This window comes from Scomber japonicus, chromosome 16 (genome assembly GCF_027409825.1).
Source record: "Scomber japonicus isolate fScoJap1 chromosome 16, fScoJap1.pri, whole genome shotgun sequence".
In the NCBI taxonomy this organism is placed as follows: Eukaryota; Metazoa; Chordata; class Actinopteri; order Scombriformes; family Scombridae; genus Scomber; species Scomber japonicus.
This window is the reverse complement of record NC_070593.1, coordinates 14,440,473-14,467,051: the sequence shown is the minus strand read 5'-3', so window position 1 is coordinate 14,467,051 and position 26,579 is coordinate 14,440,473. Positions and strand designations below refer to the sequence as shown.

Sequence of the window (26,579 nt, the reverse complement as noted above, 5' to 3'; positions counted from 1 at the left end):
TTTAAGTTGTGACTTTATTTCTGAAATCAATAAAAGATAAATTTTGGTTTACATGGTAAAAAGATGAACAAGCAAGGAAGGCAATATATCACTTCAGCCATCGTTTATATTAGGAAATAAAGCCACAACTTGCTATAGAGCATAATCTTTTTTATTTAATTCATTTGTACCAAAGTCTGAGGATTCAGGAAATACATTCAGGTGTTGTAAAACAACCTTCTGGGTTTTTGGAGATTGTCAGGAATTTGTCTTTCAGGAAAAGATGCTTGGATCTGTGATGTAAAAGAGGAGTTGGGTCTAAAGGTTAGTTGTGAATGTATATTAACATTACTTACAGCTAACTTTAATTAATGAAACTTCCATTAACTTAAATGCTCATGTTTCTGCATTTACATCCAAAGGGTGTTCATTTTAAAAGTGAAAGTAAAATTTAAAATAAACAACACTAAACATGGCTTTAAGAATAAGTCTTTATGTATTTCTCTATGTGAAACAAATTACTATTATACTACACAAATAGAAGCGGATACTGTAAGAGACAGAGACCATCTCTGAGAAATAAGTACAGAACATGAAAATACACAAACCGGTATTATAGAACTGTAAATTATTGCTTGTTTTGCTACTTTGTTTTCTGGATTCCTACAATACAAGACACAATATTCATATTTCAACAAAACGGTACAACAGTGACAAACGGTATTATTGACCTTTTTAGTAGACGTTCCCCAGAAATAAAACATTCAAACAGAGTCCATGTTGAACACAACACAATGACAGTTGGTTTTGATCGAGCATCTTCAGAACTTATTATTACACATTTTTGTTGTTTTTTAAATTTCTCCATTACAACATTGCCAAGAGAAGCCATAACAAACCGCACACTGGGACTGGCCTCAGCAACAACAAAAAAAAAAAAAAAAGAAAAAACACTTGGCATATGTACATAAATATACATTTTCATTTCAACTGTGACCAAAATGCACCCAGTTTTAAACACCATGACCACAGAGAGTAAAAAAGTCTTCACGAGTATCTTCCTCTTGCTTCCTCTTTATTATAATTCACCTCAGTAGTTCCACCAAACTGCAGTCTGCTTAGATAACTGTGACAGCCCTACTGTAGTGCCAATAAACATCTGCAACATCTGCCAACGTGGCGCATTTCAAAGACCTGCTTCAACTTTTCCGGGAGATAAGATGAATGTTTCTTGTGGACAAACACGAAAACAAAGACACTGATTTTGTTCTGCTGTGTCATCCTGCCCCATTTTAAACCTACAACTGTACTGCATGTCTACACCTTTTACACACACTCACCACAGATCCAAAAGGCCTGAATTTTTTTTTCCAAGGTTTACACTAGCAAAAAGGAAGTGGAGTGTTTCACTCACTGCAATATGCTGGTGAAAAAGGCTAACCAGGTGTTCAGCTTCAGATAAAAGAAAGACAACACAAGAAAGAAACAGAAGAAATGCAATGTGCTTCCTACTTTGTCTTGAGAAAGACTATTTTATGTGAAGGAAACCAAACACTGACAATAAAGTGCTCACATGCAGACAGACTTGTCTTTTGCTTACTAATATTGTTATATAGCAAAAAAGTCTTTTTAGATTTCATGCTGCCTAATAACAAATAAGGTTCAGACTCACCGTTGACATCTTAAAGCCCTGTTAGGAACATTTGTTCATGTTGCTTCAAAAGCACTGAAAGAATTAATCAAATGGGAAGGTCAAACATGCTGATCTGTAAGGGACTTTGGGGAGAATTAACCATAAATGTAAGGAGCTTATGACCTCTCATGTATATTTGTTTGGGTTTATGCTGAACAACATACTGCAAAAAGGTATGTAGGTTAGTATAAAATAAAAAAACACAATACAATAAAAAGTACTGCAGTTGTGTTGGGAAAATATGATTTCTTTCCACACAGTTTGACGATATACCATCTTTCAGTAAGAAAAATCATTTTGTGTTGCTATGATAATATGAGGTGACTGAATGCTTTGGTTGATATCTCATGATACTACATCATTTTCCCTTTTCTCAGCAAAATGCTTTCAGGTAAACTACAAACTCTAAAAGGACTATTTCCACAAATCTACTGCTCAGCTATGTACAGCAAGAAGCAGCGCAGTACTCTGATGCGCAGAAGATGAGTCGAGAGCCCCCAAATTGCTTGGAGATATCAAGAGATACTCAGTGCAAAACAAGCAAGTGGTAGGTTTCAGAGGAAAACCTGACACATTAGAAAGTGAATTTGATCAAACAACATAACCAAGAGATTAAATTAGAGATGTGAATTATAACAATTATAATCAGAAAAAAAAACCCCATCCCCAAACCCCTTGAAGAAAATGAGGGGGGATGAACTGTCTCTGATCCATCAAATCCCGACAAAAGCGACAAATGCAAATTTGCCATTGAATTGAAGACCGAACCATTACGCTTTTTTTTTCTCCCTCCCTAAGACGTCACTTTAACCTCTGCGTGGGGATATGCACTTTGCGTCAAAAGCATCACACCATTTCCCTGTCATCACAAACAACAATTAAAAAAACACCTCAGCTCCTCATCTACAGAAGTAACTAAGCATGCAAAAAGTGTTGGGGTATCAAATACATATTAAGAATACACATCTAGTAGTTTTAGCAAAAAACAACACCTCTCCAAATAAAAAAAAAAGACAGAAAGCAAAAACAAGCAAAAAAAAGAAAAAAAGAAAAAAAAAAGTCAAACAACCATCACAACTTTGTTAGTCACATATGGCGCTTCGTGCTGTGTGTGATGTTAAATAGGTTCCTTTTTCTTGATATATCTTGTTAGTATTTGTGTTTCTGTACGTATTTTTTGTAATACAGTATATACATGCAGACAAGAGCGGGAACATCACACACTCATTCTTGATGCAAGCTGAAGCGACAAACCAGGAGATATGAAAATGGATGAAAAAGAAGAAAAAGAACAACCTGAAAACACATTTCATTGTAAAAAAAAAAAGAAGAAAAAAAGAAGAAAATGTAAGAAAATGTCTATATTGAAGTATTGCATGTCCTCAACCAAAGATTATTGTACAGATGACTGTGAGACAGAGGGAGAGGTATGGCTAACAAGCTAACGGACGAGCAAGCTACTGGGCAGGACTAGGCAATGAGAGCTGAGTGTGTGTGTGACAAGTGACAGGTGCCTGCGTTGGGACAGGTATTTTGACCCCTCTTGCTAAAAACAAGTGGGGGGTTGGTGGGGTGGAGGCAAGCGTTGCCCGCCGCTCCCTATGCTGTCCGCAGAATGTGATGAGTGTGTGTGTGATTCTCATCCATCCCCTTCAAGCCGCCTCATTCCATCGCCACGCTCCCCACAAACACCGTTTCGAGCAATGCTTGTTGGTTTGTTTTTGCTTGTAGTTGAACTGAAATGAGGGGCATCAACGCTCTCTGTGAGTGCAGAGACAAGAGAGAGAGGGCAGGTGTGTTGCGGGTTAAGGGGCGGTCGGGGGCCGCGCCGGTGTCGGGGGTGAGGCCCTCTAGTTGAAGACTTTGGGGGGTCCGTCGGGACGTCTGGTCTGGACAATCTGCTGCTTTGGCCGCGCTGCCTCATCCTCTTCTGTCTCGCTCTCGCACACGTGGACGACCACACTGGGGGTGGACTCTGTACCTGCGTGGAGCTCGTACTTTTCACCTGTGGGAGAGGGGATGAAAAAAAAAAGGAGTTAAAGAGGAAAATAATTCATGTATTCAAGTCACGTACTTCAAGGATAAGGCTGGGGTCAATCTATATTTTTCTTATGGTCAGCAAACCCCATGAAAAGATGAAAAGCAGACGCATGTGTTACTAAAGACGAAGGAAGACTTGTCAAAATGTCTGCTGTGGGAGGCAAAAAAAGGATAGTAAATCAAATCCTAATGTAGCAAAAGCTTTTGTTGACTGAAACCTAAAAACACACAAATGAAAAGAAATGGCACTTGCACTCATTGATTTTGAGTTGATCCAACATATACTGTCTTGATTTTGAAATAAGTTAAATTAAATACTTGCTTGCATCTGAGAAACTGCCCACAGCAAATGTAAAATTGACTTCTGTTTGAGTGACGTTTACGTATATCTACAGTGCATAGCTATTTTAAAGATATTACTTTGCCTATGAATCTTATTTTAAACTATGTATCTGTGACGCATTTTGAAATCTTCATCTCTTCAGTAGTTGCAAATGGGCTGGAAGCATCAGACAGGGTAGAGAAGTTGGAAAAGTATTACAGTATATAACACTGTTGTTTTTACTTTTAAATGGAATTGTTTGACAGTGGAAAATATATTCTTCTCCATATTTGACAACTGTACTCAATACATGCTGTTAAGAGTAAGATTTTACATACAAAACCTATGATACACTCATAAAATTAGATTTATTAGACATTCAACATTTAAATGCTGCTTACAAGATAAGGCACAAATAATCAGAATTCAAAATAACATATATAGTGATACTTTAATTTTCATAAATAATATCATAATAAATTCAATTTATATTTATGTAGTTTGAGTATAGAATTTTAAGGTAGAGTATTTTTATACAGTGGTATTGCTATTTTACTGAAGGATTTACTGAAGGATCTGAGTACTGTGGATGGTGAGACCAGAACCATGTGTCTTTCAAGATAGCCTTAAGCAGCTCTACTTCAAATAATATGACTATTCAATGTATTATTTACTGTGGTAATGTATTATATATTAGGGGTATTTTTACAGCACAGAAACAATCTGCTGTTGGTCTGTCTGTTGGAGATCAGTTTGTCATTGAGGTGGAAGGAAGGAAGGAAGGACAGGGATTCAAGAGAGAACTAAAGGCTTTCCTTTGTCCAGATGCCAAACTCAGCTGACTCGGATTGAAAAACATACGTAAACTCGCAAGATTGTATCACAGTTTCCATGGAGATGAGATCAGACGGCTGGCAGACAAAATTGGTCTAGAGGCTTTTCACTGTGGTGCCAAACAGAAAGATGGACAGAGAATAAGAGTCCTGCTGTTACCACAGGGAGTTGACAGAGGGAGTCAGCGCGCTGTGCTGCAACCCAGTGCTAATCTGATTTTAGATGCCAGGATGTGAGGCAAAAGAACAAAGCCATTTCCTGATGCCTCGTGTTGCTATGGTAACAGAAGAAGGTGTCAAAAGTGGTCCTAAGGGCTGGACGACGTGTGTGTATGTGCGTGTGGAAAGTGTAATCATGTTTTTGTTGATAATAAAAAAAGATAATACAGTACAAATAAATACAGACTCAGAAGTTCTGTTTTCCACTTCATCAGCACGAGTATACCCACATTCACATACAGTACACAAACATGGAAAGACATTGTTGCCACGGTGCACCTTTTCACGTGTGTAAGGTGACATTTTCTAAAGGTTGCTGCAATCTGAAATCTTGTTGACAAGGCAGACAGTGGTGACATTATTTTGAGCAGAAAAGCTACCAGGGAGTGAGGCTACTGGGAAAGATTTGAAAACCATCCAAATCTAACGGTGCTATGCTGAGTTGCCCACACATTTCATGTACTTTCTGAAACTGTGATAGGATGGGAACTGCAAAAAGGACTATTCTTGGTATAGAGAAACTGATAGTGAAAGTGCAATCAGGGAGACTATCTTTGCATACATATGACTGTAGTTTTATTCCTCCTAGCATCATAGCTTTTACATCTCTCACGCATACTAACTCATCATTTCCTTTGCGATCATATCTGGGGCTATCAATTTAGCTATCAGTTGTTCACACCATCTCGTCACATCTGTCCAATAGCATGATGACACACCTCTAATGTCAGCCTATTATCTTGCTGCTGTCTTTTTAAATATGTTTGCCTCCCTCTCTGCCTTAATGCTTTCATGCTGCCATTATGTGCACTCCACCACATCCTCATCAGTCTCAGTTCCTGGACTCCATGAGGGATTTATCTTGCTGCTGCTGCTGAGGACTAATGTCCCTCAATAATAAAAATCTCCTTGTAGAGTCTAAGAATCAAAGACTTTTGACCACACTAATTATCAATATCATCTGTACAATTACAATTATCTTTACGTCAGTCACATGTCACTCCTGATTAAACCATATTCATAATTATATCAGTTTATGGTGGCGTGTTCATTTAAAATAATCCTTTCATTGCCTTCTTTAGAAGAATTGAGAGTCCACATTTGTGGTATTTGCAAGTAGCCAAGTGCCCTTTAGTGTGACATCCTTTAAACTGATGTTTAGTAATTGCGAACAGCGCCCAAATGCTCATTAAGACAGCAAATGTATGGAAGTTTATCAGCGCACACTGGAACAGGCTTGATTAATGAGGTGACCCCTTGACTCGTGCAAATACCACGTAAGTAGCCCAAGTACAGCTTAATCAAGCTGTTGGTTTTATTTCATTTCCACTTAATGAACAAATAAGTACCCTCGACCATTATTACAGTTACAATTAGATGACAGTGAAAACAAGAGTTGAATTAGTAATAAAGTTTTGAAGACATATAAAAGTTATGATTGGAAGTGTTCAAAACCACTACTGGGAGGGATCCTTTGTTACTCTTCCTTGATTTCAAACAAAGGTAGACAAAGCAGGCTTATTATTTCTACTGTCAATTTTGTGGGCTTAATTGACAAGTGTTGCTCACAGATTTCATAAGCTGTATTGCTTTATAGAATAGCTTGCTCTAATTATGCTAACATTAGCTCTGTGGGTTGGTTGAAAATGCATCTGTGGCTGACTTTTTGAAAATCCATTAAGAAAAACCTTACACACATTGGCACTGATGTCAGAATGCAGCAAGTAAGGGCTAAGTATAGAGCATATTGACAGAAAGTGACTCACACTGTGTATTTAATTTATGGATTTTAAGATTCTTTTTTTTTTTTTTTTTGCTGTCTGACGAAGACCACGTGTCAGGCACAGTAGAATTTCTATGTTGACAGCCATTTCACACAGAACATTTTCAAAATGACTCTAAATCCGTAATGACATTATAAAAAGGTACGTAATGGCACTCTTACATAACAATGCATCTGTGTCTGTGATCAAGCAAATTAGATCTGATCCTGCTTCACAGACAAAAGCCTGCAGGAAACGTCCAGAATAAAACAGTGATGAGTCAACAATATCCACTCTAGTTCCTTTGTCCTAATTGCTTCCTAGCCACATAACCTTTCTGCAACACCCCACTGAGGAGGGTGAAATTACTTCCTTTTTATATGAGGATGAACAGCTCAAATAGAGACTTTATAATTAGATTTTTATACCTTCATTATACACTATTTCCACAGTGTTGTGCACATTATGCTCATTGTGTGCATGAATGAGACTACTAACCGGGTCCTAGCTTGGCTACTGCACACAGCAGGTCGTAGTTGATAACGGGTGTAGCATCTTCACTCTGGCTCCAGCCCACAGGTGGCGAGGCAGGCGGTGAAATCAGGAACTGTTTGACCGGCTGAGGAGGGGCCAGGTACGACTTGTCAATGTTCTCGTCGCCGTTCTGGACCTGTCGGAAAGGGAGATGACAAAATTACCTCCTGTCTTCACCACACAGGACCAAGCACGGGACCTGGGGCAACGGAGGCTTCTCCATAGCTACCGACTCCTCCTGGAACTCTCTCTCCAAACACACTCGAGACTGCACTGATCTATGTTCAAATCACAAATTCAAAATTCACCTTTTCAGATCTGCTTTTGATATGTGATAATGATGTGTGTTAAATGCTTTAGTGTGTTGTTTTCTATGCTTTATGTTTTTAGATCTTAGTCTGAGATTTATACTTTTTAAAACAGACATAAAGAGGATGAGACTGTTGCTGATATATACTGTACCAGTCAAAGTTTCTCTTTTATTTTTATTACTTGCAATTCTTATACAGTACTTAAGAGTGTCAAAAGCACATTAGCTTTGCAATCACAGCTTCGGGACTTTTAGTCTCAAATTCCAAAGTCTGTCTTATGAGGGGATTTTGGTGTTTTGATAGTTGCCAATTGCCATAATTACAATACCTACATGTGACATCTGTCTGAGCTGTAAAATCCATAATCCTCTTATATCAAAGTACTGAGAGGTGCAGCAGGGGTCTTTACTGCTGATATATTTTTGATAAAAGTGAACACAAATTAGAATACAATAACATTTCCTAAGAATGAATAAGCATGAATTTTATGATTTGACGTGTAAGCTACAACATGGTTACATTTTTGAAATCTAGGTTTTGACATAATTTCGATGGCGACATTTCAGTGGTAGTTAGGACGTGCTTTGTTAATTTGTAGGCAGCTAAAGGTCCAATTTCAAAAATGTTAATCTAAACTACTAACCTGCTTTTCATCTCCAAATGATAAAATCCATGCGTACGCTCTTATTCTTATGGATATGAAATAATAAACAGTACCAGTCAAAAGTTTGGACACAGAGTTTAAGAAGAAGAATGGGAAGGTGTGTCCAAACTGTCAACTGGTACTGTAGATATATTCATAATGATTCCATCACAGTGCTGAATATATATGCTCTTCTTATTTATCAGCACACTAGAAAAACTCGACTCTCTTGTCTCTTTCTTTCCCAGAGGTAACATACACCCACACATAAACACAGCCACTGTTTTCATGAGATCAATCATATGACTGATGGGTTTTGACAGGTGGGTTGGTGGGTTGAGGAGGCAGTCAGGTGTGGTGTAGAGAGAATCACTAGAAAAGAGTTTTCAGTCATTGTTCTGCAAGTGTATTTGTGAGTGAATGTATGTTAGACTAAATGATGTGCTGTTCATCTTATAGTCCATATCCCAGAGCCTTAACTGACACTCACTTGGGCAAAGTAGAGCTTGAGCTTCTTGCCGTTGAACTCTGTCTCGTGCAGCTCGATGCGAGCACGGGCAGCAGCCTCTGGGGTGCTGAAGTTGATCCGGATTCTCCGAAAGCTTTTGAACATCTGGAAAGTCGTCTGTTCATCGTAGATCCTAAACAATGCCTCAAATCTCTCCTGTAGAGGGGCAAAAAAGGAAATGGATTTGAAGTTGCTGTTCAACACTTTTTTGATGTGTATGTTTATACTCTGTGGATAATGTAGGAGAAAATTCCCATTATCTGATCTAGATAAGATGCACTTAAAAGTGAATAGTGTGAGTGAGACGGTATCAACAGCAAGAAGGCAAGAACTAGAAAAACAGTAAAAAATGCTGGTTACAATTCCCACTAGGCTCACTGGTGACATCTTGTTCCCCAAGATGTTTAATTTACAAGAATATAAAAAAGAAAAAAGTAACAAATTCCCACATTTAGGAAGCTGGTTTATATAGGTTTTTGAATAGGTTTTTTTTCCCTTGATAAATGATTAAAAAAATTAATCAATTTAATTAAAATCAATTAATTAAATTGATTAATTGTCTGTTCATCATCTAATCATTTAACCAACTTATTGTTTCAGCCCTAGCTGCACAGAGAAGTGGTTATCTTCCAGTAAAATATCCCCTGGACTAGCAGTCAATGCCATCTTACACAATCATTTGACACAAACTATGCCATCTGTGCATTTTTTACAACTATTTAGCAAAGAAGATGAGACCTTTCCGGAGTTTAAGTTATTCAGTGACACCTCTATCGAAGCAGCAGACGTGACTCTAACTGCGCTGCCCCCATTTCATTTGCTATTGAGTTAATTGGGAAATTAGATTTCCAGCTGCATTATCCTGCAATCTTCTCTGATGCTGCCTGCCTCTGACTCTTCTGTTCTCTCTACTCTCCTTTCTCTTAACACTCCCCCTCCTCCTTTTTCATGGCACTTTGTTTTTACCCATACGTTATGTTCCTGCACCTCCCATGTTTTTTACTCAGTCCTCTCCATGGGCACCAAATTGGCCTCCTCAGCTGTGAACTCAATCAAGCAGCTCAGTAGGAGGGCTAAAGGAAAAGGAAAAAAGGCAGTGGGGACTAGTTGGTTTCTAAGTAATCGGTAGCACCATTCTTTGTCTTTTAACCGACCGTCTCCCATCACCTGCAGCAACATGATGATGAAACCGAGCCTTCTTTCTAAAAATCAAGATGGATGGCGGACTGAATGTGCCATTCTGATGACAGTCTTGATTCAGACTGCTTTGAGTCTTGCAGGCCCTTCCCAAGGGTGCAAGGTTCATTGACAAAGCGATGCAGAAATGATTGAACTATCAACATGCCCTTTTAAGAATGAACACATAATATAATAATATAAGTGTCAAATCTGCTCTCTACTCAACATTTACAGCTTTGCTCATTCCGCAACTGCATTTCACTGCATTGAAACTGTGACCAAAGAAAACATTTGAGGGCAAATGTGCAATGCCCATTTACAAGAACCACGTGTGTGCAGGCAGTGGCATCAATATCAGTATCACTATGGCATCAGTCTGTGATTGTATTGTTGTGTGGCAGATGTCCAAATGTATTCTTTTCAGTTCCAGGCAGTCGGAGACAGAAGACTGAAATACTCCCACAGCACTTCCCTTGTTGAGCTGACACAGCACCACTCACCAGGATGGAGCGGGTTCTTGTTACCTGAAGGAACACAGGCTGCATGTAGGCTGTGAGATCTGCCTCTGCACATCAGTGACAGTTTACTGATGGGAGAGATTATCTGTAAACTCAGCACCTTAGTTCTGCCTACAGTATGTGTCCTGTTAGTCTTGGTGAATCCCCACAAACTGTAACACATAAACTTTATAGTCTTATCTTTTTTGATGTGTTTATTTTTGGCAGCTTCGACAGATTTTAAAAGTGTACGTCACAAAGCAACACACTGCAAAGCTTTGGGTGTGCTTATTACATGGACCTTATCGTAATGTGAAGCTGAATATGATGTTACTTCCATACTGATTACAAAATACTTGAAAGAGGCTGATAATATTTTTATTATCTCTCAGTAATCTGCCACTTATTCTCTATTAAGCAATTAATTGTTGGATCAACAAAATACAGAAAAGAGTCAAAATACATCTTTAAATCCACTTAAAGTCACCTTTAAATAACTGCTTTTATCCGTCACTATGTTAGAATGTAGTATATTATACTTATTATATCATCTGCAAATTTGAACACCTAAAAATACATATTCTATCACAAGTGACAAGACAAAAAACACACATAGATGTAACAGTATTTGAACTTAGTTGATTTTCCTTTTAAAGTGTAGTAGAGCAATTGTTACGTCTTATAATGATGAACCTATGAATCAAGTGCCTTTTTTACTACAGTTAGGTACTAAGTACTTTTAGCAGTTGTTATTATGAGACAGTGAATATGCTCTAAAATACAGCTTGTACTGCATCTCTGCGGAGAAATCACACCATCACTCTGTCTGACACATGCAGAGCTGTTAATGATTCAGCAAGCTGTGAGCCACAGTTATGCTGCAGTGTGGTGTACACTGTGGTAAAATAATTTGCATTTTAGAAAATAAGCAGATTAACAGTTTTGCTCATAATTCCTCCCATTCCCTTCTTGTTTTACTTCCCCTTCTTCTCCCCATGTAAGAGCATCTGGTGTTCCCTTGCTAAAACACCTAAAGGGTTTGCAGGTTGAACTCGAGAGCTAACGTCACATCCAGGCTCTGTGATACCATTTTTAGTCAGGTCTGCTCCTTACAAGGTGCATTCTAAAAAGAGAAGCAAGGAAAAGAGGTCAAGTCAGGAATGTGTGAATATCTTTCTGCATTTGGGGAGAATTACCAGCTAACTTAGCAACTAGAACGCAACAATCCCGAAGAGCCAGAGGAGAGAGAAGAGGGTGAGTCACCACGATAAGGGCAGCCAAGTGTTAAGTGTGCTCATTTAAAATTGATTCTCTCAAGCCACAGACAACACAGTCAACTGCAAAATAGTAGTTAACCAAAGACCTTCCTTTCTTTACTTGTACATAGACAGCAGAAGGAGCAACATATCAAAATACTGAATTAAAAGCTGACTCCTCCAATTTTATAGGGAATCAAAATCTGAATATCTGAATAAACAATGATTCTGATTGTTCTTTTAAGCTTCAGTCTCTTCTGAGGTTCCAAAATTAATTGAAATAAAAGAGAAAAGCATGGAGCAGCCCTTTAATTACAGTCTTTGTTTATGGGGCTATTTCCTGGTGTTGCGTGCCCATGAAACCAGGACACATCCTGCAGCAAAACTGTTTATAAATGGCTTTCACATGGGCATAGCAAGTTTTTATGTGACCCAGTAAGGCGCAGTTTTAGATTTTTCGTTTTCTAAAACAGTGTTGCTGTTTAAACATGGATTAACTGATTTTTTATTTTTTCTGGCAATGTGGAGGCAGCACAACAAGCCGTAAGCAGAGCATTAACATCTTATCAACTTATAAAGCTGATATGGCAAACATGTTGGCAAACTGTTTTTACACGTACAGCAGTTACCACCCGGTCAATGCTAGTCCAAAACTCACTCTGGCTCTGGAGCTGCTTAATGCTCACTATATATTCACTGGCTAGTTGGTAACTGGTGTCTGCTGTTTGGTGCTGAGCAAGTAGAGTACAGTACAGTAGACCTGCATATATCAGAGATTCTTCACTGGAAACCGCTGCCTGCTGCTAGAAATGAGGTTCCTTGTGGGGAGCAAAACCAAAACAGTGAGTTGAAAGATGCTAAATTGCTGGTAAATCTATTAAACTCAATTACACATTGTTTCAATTATTTAATTCAATTAACAGCTATAAAAAAAATTTAAATATTGATCAGTGTAACTTTTTGAAGAAATGTTGGTCAATCATTTCCAAAGCCAAGAAATATAGCTTGTGTGTCAGCGTGAACATTTCATAGTATGATCTTGGCCAAAACTGTCTGTGTATATTTTGGATCATTTCTGAAATAAAACTAAAACATCAAAAGGCTTATAGAACAGCATTACAATCAAGCTACTAATTTTAGAGCATTTTACAGTAACCAGCTATTGCTTTTTTTTGCAAACTGTCTTGATTTGGGTTTGATCATAATTAGCTTGAGAACAACAACAAGGCTGCTCTGTCTGCACAGCCCACTTAAGCCCTTATTCAAACCGTGAATTTTCCATGAGCCTTAGCCAGCTACTATGACTCACATGTCATGAAACTCCATGTGTGATAACTGATAAGGTAGTCTTTCACATAAATAGACACACACACATACACACAGTGGGTACTTCCTTAACCTAAATTGATGTTTTGGCATGAAGAGAGATGTGGGAAAGCTCCAAGATCATGTTCCATAATAGCATGCGCTGTTTGTTTTGAACCCCGCACATGGACCGTGATACACCCACGACGGATTCGTGTGTAACAAGTGAGCATGCTGATCACTAATTGATGTGGGCTCTATGAGCGGACATCCTGAGGGAATGAGAGGAGGAAGAGGAGGGGGAATGAGGAAGAGGAGAGGGGTGTTGAGTTACACACGGCTGAAAAGTGGCCTACTCATCTGCCATCGCAATGTTCCCTGCGGTGACCCACTCCCTTTGTTCTCTATGTGTGTGTGTGTGTGTGAGAGAGAAAGGGAGACTTAGCAAGTGAGTAAGCATGTGTGTGATGTGGACGATGTGCTCAGGATTTTTCCCTGTGATTCCACAATTAGTTAGCTGCTATTTGTGTAGGTAACCAAGCTCATATAGCACGGGCACACACACACACATACAGAGGGAGGGCATGTCTGCATGGTAAAATAACGTGACAATAAAAGATGACTGTTGGTCTGCCAGCAAAGACGGGCTGGTTTTAACCACATAAGACACACATGCACACAGCTTGATGCAGCACCTGCCACTGTCTTTGCAGTGAGTGAGAGCTGTAAGACAACAGGTGAGAGTGCTGGGAAGGACAGTGTGTTCTTGTTTTTCATTCTCAACGAGGCAAATGACAACATCTACTGAGGAAGCTGGATGAAAATAGTAGAGTAATAGTAAGTTATCTTGGTAGCTAGGAAAAAAAAATTATTTATTTAAAGAACAAATTTAAAGAAAGTTCATGTGTTTCTGCTGATATCACTGTCATGTTTCCCTCTCACATGAAGTAAAAGTCTATGTTTTACTCCCACGTTTTGTTAAGCTGATAAGAGAAATCTAGATGATGTATTTTTGGGAGGACGAGGAAGAGGAGGAGGAGGAGGAGGTGTTAAGTCACAGTTCTCAAATAGCTAATGACTTGGCTTGATTGAAACGGCAAGTGCTGTCATTGTTGACCGCATGTTTCTCCATGTCACCTTTACATAACAGCCAGCGTGTACCTCAACAGGTTCAATTTCCTTCCTCTCCTTTCCCAGAATGTGGCTTTAACTGTAGCTCTGCTGTTGCACGACTGATTAAGTGATCCAGAAAAAAAGCTAATAAAAAGGAAATATACTACAATTTTGAAAATTATGCCCCCGTACAATCAAAAGTGGTCAAGTATCCACTGCAAAAGGACACTGATCCGTTTACAATAAAGTCCTCTTGACAGCCATTTTTTAGTTTTTCCACTTCTAATTGTATTTTCAATGTCAAATTTCCACACAGTTTTTAATATTATGTAGCATGAACCCTTTCTATGATGTATATATGTACAGAAGGAAGTGAAGTAAATCAACTTTTGAGTGCTAACATTCACTCAGGTTACTGCTGTAGCAAAGCCTGTATGTCCAGAGGGAAACAGGAAGTACAGATGGACAAAGAAAAGAAAAGCTATATACAAGAGGCCCAACAAAGAGACTGAAAGCACCATAAAAAGTCCAATGTGGAGCGATGTAAAGCTTGCTAGTGAACCGCAGCCACTCCGATGGTGGCTGCAGGGCCATCCTTCAGCAGATTGCCTCCTGGGTAATGAGGCAGTCATGTTCCTGACGGTAATGGAAAGGCTGTCATCACGGTGGCAACAGGACATGACTGTGGGCATGACTCACATTCAGCAGCACAGCACAGCGCAGAGCCAGCTAGTAGTCCTGACACACAATCATCTGAAAAAAAGATCAGTCAGCTTAGGGATGAGGCGTGGGGTTTATTTGGTGATGACGACAAGGTTTCTTCTGGGGCGAAGTCCCGCGGCATAACAATAAACATCAGTGAGTGACAGAAGAGTGCAGAGGCACCTGGAGGACAGGAGGAGTAATAAAGCTGAGGAATTAAAATATATGCACATGTATCACACCTTCCAGGTAATGAATCAGTCAAGTGGCGAACTTAGGTGTAACCCTGTGACAGACAACTGTGACTTCAGTGATTTCTCGTGTAAAGGCAAGATTACGTTTTCACTGATAATTAACAGAGCTGCAGGTCTATGCTGTTTTGTTAGCACAGTAAACACAAAGATAGATAAACATGCATTTGCACGCACAGAAACATTATGAAATATTATGAATGTATCCTCAGCAAACTGTGATGTTCAACAAAAGCTCCTGCATGATGTCGACTTTCATTGTTGTCATTGTCAGCTCATCGTGCAGTTGAGGGAGTTAAATAAGGTTCACATATTCAGCTGTTTGTTCTCTGTCACTGGTGAGAAGTCACATTGGTGAGGAGTCACATTGTCTGCAACACACCAACACACTGCATCATCCTTTTGATTGACCATGTGCCTCAAATATGCACTAAACACACAGAGGTAGGTACAAAAATCACCCCAAATAGATTTCAAACTGCATACAATTACACTGCTGGAGTTCAGTCTGACAGAGAGCAGCATGTAGACAACTGATAGAGATAACTCTACAATAGTCATGTAGGAATTGAGAACTGAATTTAGCATAGAACTGAAAAAAAAAGTTGATCAATGGGAAATTAATCTGCAGCTTTTTCAATAAGCCATTCATTATATTAGTCATTTTGTAACTCAAGCAAATTTCACTGGTTTTGTCTTATCAAATTTGAATATTTGCCAGTTTTCTTTGTCTATGATAGTAAATGTAATACTATTAGGTTAGACTGTTGTAATTTAAGTCATTTAAAGAAGTTAACATGGGCTCTTTCTGACATTTTTTAGTCCAAACAATCAAGAATTCAGATTAATTAATAATGAAAAGAATTGTTCTTTGCAGCCCTAATTCAGCGCCTGCAGTGTCTGCAGTTGTAGCATTTAAATTCAGTGACTGAGTCACTGTCCTAATTTGGTTTGGTTTTTCATTTAAGCTAGTACATAGTATTTAAGTAACACTGACACTCCCATACCAAAGTCCACCACTGTAATCCATAAGCTAGTTCAATTTTATGTTGAATTACACCATTTGGCATTTTGGATCAAAATGAAGAGATTAAGAGAACATAATTGGGACGTAAAGAAGGGTTACTCAGGTTTTTTTTTTTCCTTTGGCAAATCACTCATCTTTCTCTGCGACACGTGCATGGGTTTAGCACAGTCTAATCCAGACCCCTGTGCTTGAATGGGATTTGGGTGAAAACCAACAAACTAGGCCACGGAGCCTCAGGGTGAGTCAAGGACAGGGTTACACTAAAAATAGACAAATCACATTGGAATAATTAAGAAAATTCATTTCTTAAGTGTGTAGACCATCATTTTTAATTACCGTCCTCCCTGAAGGGCCAAACTGGAACCAGTCTAATGAGGTCGAACAAGAGCGGCAGATTGTATAGATAACAGACGGAGCTGGATGAAAAATCTCATACCTGCATGCGTGCCTGTTCCAGCACATTTTTGCTTATCACATTCCACATTTTTTTCCATGACTGTTCCATAAAGCAGAGCCAACTTTCCATTGCGGTTCTGTCTGTGTGCAGCTACAACTATCTTTTGTGACATGAAAATATATTATGTTGAAACAGGGCAGAGCCTTCAGCCGCCACACTCCAATAGGAATACTATCTAAAGCAAAACAAACACTCAAAATATGAAAATGTTTCCATTACGTTTTGTCATGTCTTCAGCCTTGGTCTACAGCAACTGGGCTGAAAAATAACAGTTACTTTTACTAAGTGCCAAATTATGCAAATGAATATCCCCACCTATTATTTAGAATCAAGTATCTGCCTAATATTTTATTGCTTTAAAACACCTGCATCTTCAAAGGATTTGGGGCAAGAAAAAAGAGTGTTTGATTTGACCAACCCGCCTCTTAATACTGTCTAACTTCCATACCCTGTCTGTGGGACTCTTACTATAAATGTAAATGCAAAAAAAATAAAAATAAAACAAGCTACAAATATGTTCCATTAAAAAAACAACTCAGTACTTTCTTCAAACCTGGATACTGTGATTGTCTCCAAATGATGAGTCAAACAGGAGTAAATGGTGCATTTGTTGGGGACCATCTTCACCCGCAGATTACTACACATTTGATGCTCTAGTGAGTATTTACTGCGACAGGATTGTGTTTGTGGGACTGACTGAAGAAGTGCCTGTCTTCATTATAATAAAGGAACATGTCACCCAGTGTGGCTCACTGATGAGTTTTTTGGATAACACTGAAGGGCCTTCTTTGGCTACACACTTTTGGTCTTTTTAAGGAATTTGTTGACAATACGATAAATCAGGGGTTCTCAACCTTTTGCAAGCTAGGCCCCCCCAAAGCTGGTTCAATGCAGTTGCCACCCACCCCCCCCCCCCCCTCCCGGCGCCACCCACTCAACCCCCCCAAATTATTAATGAGTATTATTATTATTATTATTATTATCAGTACAGTTGGGAACAGCAGCAGCTTTGCACATGCGCAATTCATTTTCAGTCTGGGCGTGGAGTGGTGTGGGTCTCCTCTCTGCTCTAACTGCAGCTAGGACCTGACCGCCTGTGAGTGCTTTGGGGTGGGGGAGGGGCTCACGGCAGCACCTGCTGCTCGTTGAGGTCAGTAAATGCAGTGTGATACATGCTGTCATGTCAGAGTCTCCAAAATATCAGAAAACTCTCCAATAACACCAGAAAAAGTTGAGAAGAAAAGTCGCTAAGAGTTGGCAACACTACGTGTGTGACGCAGACGCTTACAGTAGCACTGCTTACAGTAGCACTGTGGCATCACAGGCTCAAAATACTACCCTCTGTTTTAATTGGTAGATTTGAAATGAAACTGTGTGGTTGATTTGTTTGTGTGTTATAATAGTCCAACCGTGTGCATTTCGACATGGGGGGAATCTGCAACATCTCGATATCAGTGAGTCCGTTAACTTTCGTGACCCCTCCCCCCTCCCCACCCTTACCTTATTTTATCCTTTCCATAAATGCCTTTTAATTACATACATAGTCTACCCAAGAATGTTATTCACACTGCTGGCTGTACACTTAGCCTGTAACTCAGTGGTCAATAGTTTAGCACTAAGAAAGACTGTAATCGGCAGTTAGCTTGCTGACTACTTATGATGATGTAATATGTGGTCACAGGAAAAACACAGCAGTGGATAAAGTGGGGGCTGTGTGTGCAGTGACCCAATATTCACAACACAAAGAAAAACATGAGTCCTGTCAAAGCAGCCATTAATATTAGCATAACAGCACATCCTCAGCATTACAAAACAACAAAAACACCCGATGAATAATAGCTTTGTCTGCATTGTGATGGCTGCAGAAGCATATGAATGGGGCAAGTGTTATTACAACGGGATCAATACCTCGAGCAGGGAGCGCTATCGACAGGGGCCGACGCTGCGGCGCTACACTGTCGCTCCCTCGGGGACACTCTGTCCATGGCAGGGAGATTGAAATCAGTTTACGGCATGCGGGGACACATTAATCCTATTACCAGCAATCTGGTCGTTATGGTTTTTATTGCAGCAGGAGCTTTTCCTCATCAGTGGCACTTAGGCTCAGTTGAACACACATGCACAAATTCTTCTTACATCACACACTTTTATCATGCAAGAGTGTTCACACAGTCTCCCATGCAGACCCACACACTTTGAAAGGCGGCAGTAATCCAAAGAGAAACACAACATTACATAAGGTGGCTAAGAGATGCCGCACCGACAGCTCCTACCTTATGCCACCACAGGATATATGATGAGCTCTTTCTATTGCTCTCTCTCTTACATTTCCCTTTCTCTCTGGTGGCATCAGTGCATCACTTTGGTGGTGATGCAGCTCACAGCTCTACAGATGATCAAGCATTACATGTCCAAAGAAAGAAGTCATCTAAGAAAATCTGCAAACCCTCACATTTGAAAGCCTGAAGCCAGCAAATGTCAAAATTGTAGTCAATTTAACTTTTGTCAATCCATTTACAGATTCAACATGTCCTCAGAAAAGCAAACACTGCTGGAGTTTACCTTAAGCTTGCCGTGTGCTGTATATATAAATATATATATGATATGTGGTACTATTTTTGGAAGTACAGTCTTTCCAGAAGCATTTGTGTCAGGGTGGAAATTCGATTGGAAATTCTGACACAAAAATAATGCTCATTTGGTCATTTCAATGACAAAAGGCTAATTATTGTGTGACGCTGTTCCGCCATGTTCTTCCATGGCGGATAAATTGTGGGCCTTTACAATCTATTGTGAGGCCTTTTTTTGCTTCTAATCTTATCACTTCACAGTCGTGTCATCTTGGCCACATGGTAACCAGACACCCCACCCAGGAGACTGTCCTTTGTTCTACGTCACCCTAACGGACACAGCGCTAACCTTTAGCTGACACCTGAGCCCATGCACTTCTCTAGGGTTTCAGGCCAATGTGAGCTGCCCATCTCCACCTGCCTAGTGCCCAGACTGGGGGAGGCAGGCACACCTGAGCCCACTGCTCTGGCCCAGGATCGCTCAACCCTGCCAAGATGCAGATCTGGTTTCCTACCAGCTCAGAACATGATACTGTCACCGTCTACATCCATCCTCTCTGTCCTGCCTGTGCTCCTCTGCTTCTTTACTTCACCTCAATGTCTGGTCAGAGTACATCAACAGTGTTTTCAAATGCTGCTCCTAGATCATATTAACAATCAGATGTGATGTATGTTTGATGAGCATGGCCTGAGAGGTCTGGTAGTGTCCTTACCCAAAATAAGAGCGATTCAGAAAAGGGGCAAAGAACATTCGACATGAACGGTAAACGTTTGTTCAATCAATTAAAATTGACACTGGTGACGAATTAACAAAGAACTAACAAGAGATAAAACGATTAATGAATAGCATGATGAATTGATGAATCTAGTAATATATTAGAAAGAACATCACTGGTTGCAGCTTCTCGTGTGTATATTTTCTTATTGTTCATCTGATTCAACAAACAATTTCCACTTGGGCTCTGGGAACACGGGAAGGCTGATTTTCACTATTTTCTGACATCTTATTGACCATTCGATGTATCGTATTGTAGAAAACAATCTGACTACCAATTGATAAAAACTAATTGTTAGTTGCAATCCTATTAAAAATAATATTTAAACCAACCATGACACTAACTCATCCTACACTGCTACACACAGTAATTTAGTGGGCCCAGAAAAGAGTTCCACATTTGATGAGAAATCATGTTAAATAATACAGTTATGTGTAGTTTGTGCCTTCCTTTGTTGCTTAGATGCTCAAAATAAGCATCACTAATCAAAGGGAATGACACCATCTTACATAAGGTAGTCAGTGCATCAAAAAAGACTGTGAGAGAAAGAAAACATCACAGACGTCAGAAAATTCACTCCAGTTCTGCTGAACAACAAATAGCAGATTAGTCATCAAATCTCTCCTCCTTCCTTATTACCAGCATAATTTCTTTGATGATAAAGCCTGAGAACAGACATGACACAAATGTCAGACAAACAAGAGGACAGACGGAAAGTGACCCAGGCTGATGGAAACTTCTCCAGGCATCCTCAGCGAAGAGTTTTTGCGTGTGTGTGTGTGTGTGTGTTTGCTGACAGAGGTGTTTGTCTGTAGGTCTGTGAGTCCGCTGACTCACTGTTGTGGTTGGAGTGTGTGACTGTGTCAGTGTTACTACAGTTTTCTGTGTGTGGGAAAGCAGGCTTAAGTTGAAAATAAATGTCAATTGTGTCTTGTGATGTAGTCCATATGGTATTGAGTTTAATTTTAATAAATATATGATGACGTGAGAACAGGCCGTAATGTCCAATCTGTATCCAAGCAAAAACCTTGATGTGTTAAATGTTTCCTAATTAAAATAAACACATTTCATTTAGTAACCGGCTGAAGCCAGAGAGGCATTTTATCATGAGAAAGAACAAGTTGACAGGCTGATTGTTTATTTATATGTATAAAAAAGAGCAAATAAATAGGCAACCTTTAAACTAACAAGCAACAAAATAAATGATTCTATGTAAATGCCAGCATCAAATCAAGCATGCAAGGTAACTGTAAAAGCTTGCGTCACACTCTGTGTTCAGTAATACATTCACAGCCGGTCTGCCAACATGCTATGACCTTCACCATGTGTCCTGTGCTATCATCTGCTGATGCTGGTAGATTTTCCAGGTAATGATAGTGTTGTGACGAACAGACACATACTACAGCGTCTGGCCTCGACCCACAGCTCTGCTGTCACTAAACCTCCCAACAATAGTCCTTTTGTTTCTTTCCGAAATGGACACACAGCACTTTAGAGTGAGAGCCTACTGTACAGTACATTACCACAGGCTCTGCCATTATTATTATTATTATGATGATTATAAACTGTCCTGTCTACAGCCTCTCTCTGTTTGGCTCATTAATGATGTAACCAGCAGGAATTGAGCCAAGGCGTGGGCTTTCCAGATTCAAGCCATTTCAGCTGTGTCAAAACAATGGCACCGAAACACCACAGCCCATTCACAAACCCTCCTCCTCTAATTAAAAGCCTACCATTCACTTATTTTCTTCATGTCGCCCATTTAAGCACCACTGCCATTGCCTAATCTCTCCCTGAAGTGTCTATAAATAGCAGCAATCCACATATTAGTTCACCCAAAGTGCTTTGTAAAAAACCAGGAGTCTGATTATTGCTTCTCATCTTCAGAGTCAGGGATATTAATAAAAACAGGAGCCTCAAGATGGGCTCAGATCTTGTCGACTGATAACAAAAACAAGAGCAGGCTGACAGGGAGGTGAGCTCAATCAGAAGCCGTTCCCCACGTGCCCTAGCTTTAATCTGCCCTCTCCCCCAGCGCTCTCCATCATTCTCTGTGAGCCAGAAAGCAGGATTAGTGGTGTTCTTTGTGCCATTCGAAAGTCAACCCTCTGTCTGCTCTTTTAATTGTGTGCGGACCCCCTTTTTCTTTGGACGGGTATGGGAAAGGTTGTCTGATAAGAGCTGGTTGACAGGGAGCTTTAGTGAAGCCTACACTCTGATCAGACTGTCCTGTCTGAGACTGTGTCAAGCCTGTCTGGAGAGGATGGTTGATCTTAGAGTGCTAACCGAGTTTCATTAACAAAGCTGACAAAACAATGACATGTGTGTTCCAAATCTGCTATTGAAAAACACAACTAGAGACATTAGCTTTATGTCATGATCAGGAGTATTAGAAGTTTGATTTAGCAGAAACACTGCACAATCAACACCTCTGAGGTTTCACAGTATATTTGCTTTCAATCTGAGGCCTTTGGAAATCTTACATATAACCACAACCACATAATTACAGCACTACTGCAGGGTGACACACTGGTGTCTTTCACCTTGCAGTGGTTAGAAAGTGTAATGAGAGTTGGAAGCAAACATAGAACAGCAGCTGCCTGGCTCACAGGGGGAAACACTGACCACAGGGTGGCTCAACATGCATTGTTTGTGTGAGCATTTTTCAGTGACATCAGATTACAAGCACATGCCGTTCTTACGTGCAAATCATGCCTTTGTAGGAACAGTATACACACATATATACATTGGGTGTCTAGTGTAAGGTTAATGATAGACATAAATATATAAAATATGATCAAGATGCTGTGGGGGATGAGTGTGGGATGACTCAATGCTTTAAACCTGCAACTGCTGCTATTAGTTGTGAGAAACAGCTGAATTCAGTCTTCACCGCACCAGAGCACATTGGCAAGGAAGAGTAACTGGCACAGAGAAAGAAATCTGATTGTTTCTTTGTGTTTCCACAACAGAAAAAAACCCATCCCCAGTCTACACCGGCTGCTTTTGTTGAACTATGCATATATATGATGTCTGTAAACATGCTGATCATGGTCAAAGGTGAGGTGTTCTCACTGGTGTTAGACTGCTGAGTGGCACTGTAACTTGGTGTTTCTCTCTCTCGCTCTCTCTCTCTCTTACCCTTCCTGCATCTCTTTGCGTCTCTTTGGTGATGAGTCAAACCAGACAAGCAAGTGAGGGAATATATTCTGACATGGAATTTCTAAAGGGTTTAGTGGGGGAGCCAAGTTTTGGTAGACCATCTGTGTGGCCTTTTAAGCCCCCAAACTGGCACTTTACAGTGCCAAAGTTAGGGATCCTAGGCTCACTTTGAACACAATGAAGTGCAACTGCTTTCCTGCTCTGTGACTGACAAGCTGCATATCAAATAGGCTTCCTGTGCTTGCCTTTCAGACTAATCTGTATTCTTTTATAGGGTGTGTTTTGGTTAGTCAGTACTAAGTTTATGACCTAAATGAACATTGTGTTCATTTTTTTAAAAATGTAAAACCGTAGAAGAAAAAACCCTTCACATTACCTATGCCAACTGTATTTGTAGGTTCAATGGCATCAACACCACCCTTATTTGTAGTAGTTTTATTTATTTAATACAATATTTTAGCATAATGTGACGTTTCTATAAAATTTCTCCAAAATGTTTACGTAGTATGCTGTAGCTCTTTTTTCTTACAGTATATATCATCTAACCTAGCGCACCTGCAATGCTGATGGGATGAGGAGAGAGCAGAGATGCAGAATGAGGGTCTGTCCGCCACTGCGTCTAAAAACTGCCTCACTTCTTCCACTGCATGTGCCTTGCATGGACAATCAAATTCATCACACCCTCCCATTCAAGTTGCGCAGCATCTCCCAACAAACTCGTGCTGTAAAAACTTAAAAACCAAACGATAGAACAATTGGTGCATGAAGCATCGTTTTATGCTTGTGCCATTCTTTCTCTTATCTAACCCATTTCTGCAATTCATCCAGCGTCAATCACTGTGCCGTGAGTCTTGGCGAGCTGCGACTCCCATTGACAAAAATCCTCGTCTGAGATATAGGGCTGCATTCAACGTCACTACATGCATGCACTTGTACAGGGCAGCATGCAGTCGGTCCCGAGCACCTTCCTGCACAACCACACCACAAGGGCAAAACCCTACTGATTAGTTGCAACGTGCGTTTTGTGCTAAAACCGTACCTGCATTTTGTCTGACGTAAACACCTCGGTGTCTACTTCGCAGGCGATGATGGTCACCATCTCCAGTTTCATATTTATCGATGGCATTCCCTTTCGTGGTTGGGGGGGGAGAAAAAAAAAAACAAAATGGAGTTGAAGTTCTTCCCTCTTTATCTAGTCGCAGAGAAAGAGTCAGAATCTGTTTTTCCTCCGCAAACTCAACGTTAAGTCCAGCGGACTGTTGTGGTGTCTTGTGTGCGCTGGTAGAGTTGCTGGACTCCTCACTGCACTGGCGCGCTGCTGACAGTGATGCTGCAGCAGCCGCACAAACTCTCTCCTGTCCTCCCCCTCCCCTCTGCCTCACATTGACGTCATTACCATCCTCACGTTCGTCGTTTTTACGCCACTACAGTGCTCGACGAACCGGGCACGGGCACTGCAGAATTCACGGTCCGGTTTATTCCGCTTTTTTTTTTCTTATATATTTTTGTTGGTGTGTTTTGTGTTTGCTGAGATGTTGGAGAAACAAAATGCGTGTTGTGGCAACCTATAGCTACATGGCATACCAGCAGCATCCCTGTCCCTGATTAACCCTGCATTCCAGCAGAGAGCCAGCCTGTGATTTAGCGGTGATGTCTTTCTTCTGTATTGACAATGAACACAATAGGTGCCATAGAGGTTGGACGTAAAAACAGGAACATCTACACTGTATGACACACATCGAGTCTCATTTAACAGCCTTGCAATAACTGTGCTGATGGATTTTTTTCAGTTCAGCCTGTGTTGAAGAGATGTTGAGGCCATTTTGAAAGCAAAAGTAGAGATAGGTGGACAAAGTTGCAAAATTAATATTCAAAAAAATCAACATCAAGTTAAACCAACATCTCACTGACACAGTCACGTCAAAGAAGGGTTGTCTATTGGATTACATTAGAGTAGAGGTTCCCTACTACTCTGGACCCTCACAGGATATTGTGAGATGAATTTAAGGTGTTGTTTGATCATTTCTGAGATCGTAAACAAGAAAATCTAAATCCTTTTGAATAATTGTATGTGTATTTTTGTATTGTTTCTTCTGTATTTCTTCAGTCTTCAAAGTAGCCAATGAAAAATGGAAAATCTGTCTTAAATTCCTTGTGAAACAAGTAGATGATGCTTTGTATTAAGGGGTCACAAGAAATAAAAGGTTGGAAACCACTGCATCAGACTATACAGGTTCCTGTTTTTGTGCCCATGTGATCTGTGTACCAGCAACACACACGATTCAGTGCTTTAGATCACTGATATCATTCAAATTACAATAATATAAGAGCTATATTTGAACAGTTACATTAACATTCATAAAATATTGATTTGTATACAGTAAATGGGCTCAAATTACTGGGTGTCAACATTCACTGTCTAATGTAGGCATCCGCAACACTTTTTCCACCCCGTCAATGCAACATTGCATAAGCAAACCTGTCAGCTGCATGCTCCGGAGTTAGAGCTGCCTTCAGTTGACATGATCTGTGGCTTTGCTGGCTTAAGAATAACAGACCGATTTCATGGCTGCAGTGTATGGTGAACATGCTGATGTGTACAGTGTCTCTCTACATGCAGCTAATAGATATGGTACAATTGATAGAAAATAAATAGGCACCTAATTTGGGCATTAAATGTTAAAAAATGGCCATGCAGATACTCTGTTGATCTCATTTAAGACCCAACATATGAAAACTTTAAAATAACTTCTCAGTGAGCTGTAGTGTACTTTTCGTGTTCACTTGTTGATGAGAGATTAACTGTACCGTGTCTCTTTATCACTCACAATAAAAGCAGCAGCTGAGGACTGCACCACTGCTGCTACAGCTCCTTTTTTTTCTTTACGATGATACAGTGAGTTTCCACTCCAGCTCAAGACAGATCATAAAAAAATCCCATAGACATTATGCCATTGCATAATATCCTAACAAACCAAGTCTTCTTTCCATCACTCAGATCATCTCTCTCTCGCTCCCTCCCTTCATTTCATAATAATAATTGCCAAGCTGACTGAGACAGCTAAGTCCACTATAAGCCATTAATATTAAGGCTCTAGGCGGTAAGGGCTATTTATGTCTGTGTGTGTCAGGCATTGTCCATGCTGAGCAGACGGAGAACATGAGTGAGATATGTGAGGATGACTGTGACATTCCTCAACCAGACAGCATCAGTCAGTCACCCGCACAAGTCTGGAAAAAATCTGCCTCTACACACCAGACACTATAGCATGTTGGCCCATAAGCCAGGACAGCATCGTTAGCCCGCTCATCTGCTGGGAGCGAATCCCTTTCATTCTTTCGTGTCACGGTAGTAAGAGCGGGCGACACAGATGATGTTACATGACAAGTTTAGATATGATTTCAGAGTCACCCCCGCAGCTCATTAATCACAAGATAA

At 40.1% G+C, this 26,579-nt stretch overlaps 1 protein-coding gene across 1 annotated transcript in view; it reads right to left on the bottom strand.

Moving 5' to 3' along the window:
• Positions 1-2,934: 2,934 nt before the first annotated feature.
• The window catches only part of rcan3 (regulator of calcineurin 3), a 36,945-nt gene continuing 13,300 nt past the window's right edge, over positions 2,935-26,579 (bottom strand). The window contains exons 3-5 of the mRNA XM_053335644.1: positions 8,828-9,001; positions 7,348-7,519; positions 2,935-3,677 (exon numbers count right to left, since the gene is read on the bottom strand). Coding sequence (XP_053191619.1) covers positions 3,523-3,677; positions 7,348-7,519; positions 8,828-9,001 — 501 coding nt within the window. The 3' untranslated portion in view covers positions 2,935-3,522. The remainder of the gene's footprint in view (positions 3,678-7,347; positions 7,520-8,827; positions 9,002-26,579) is intronic.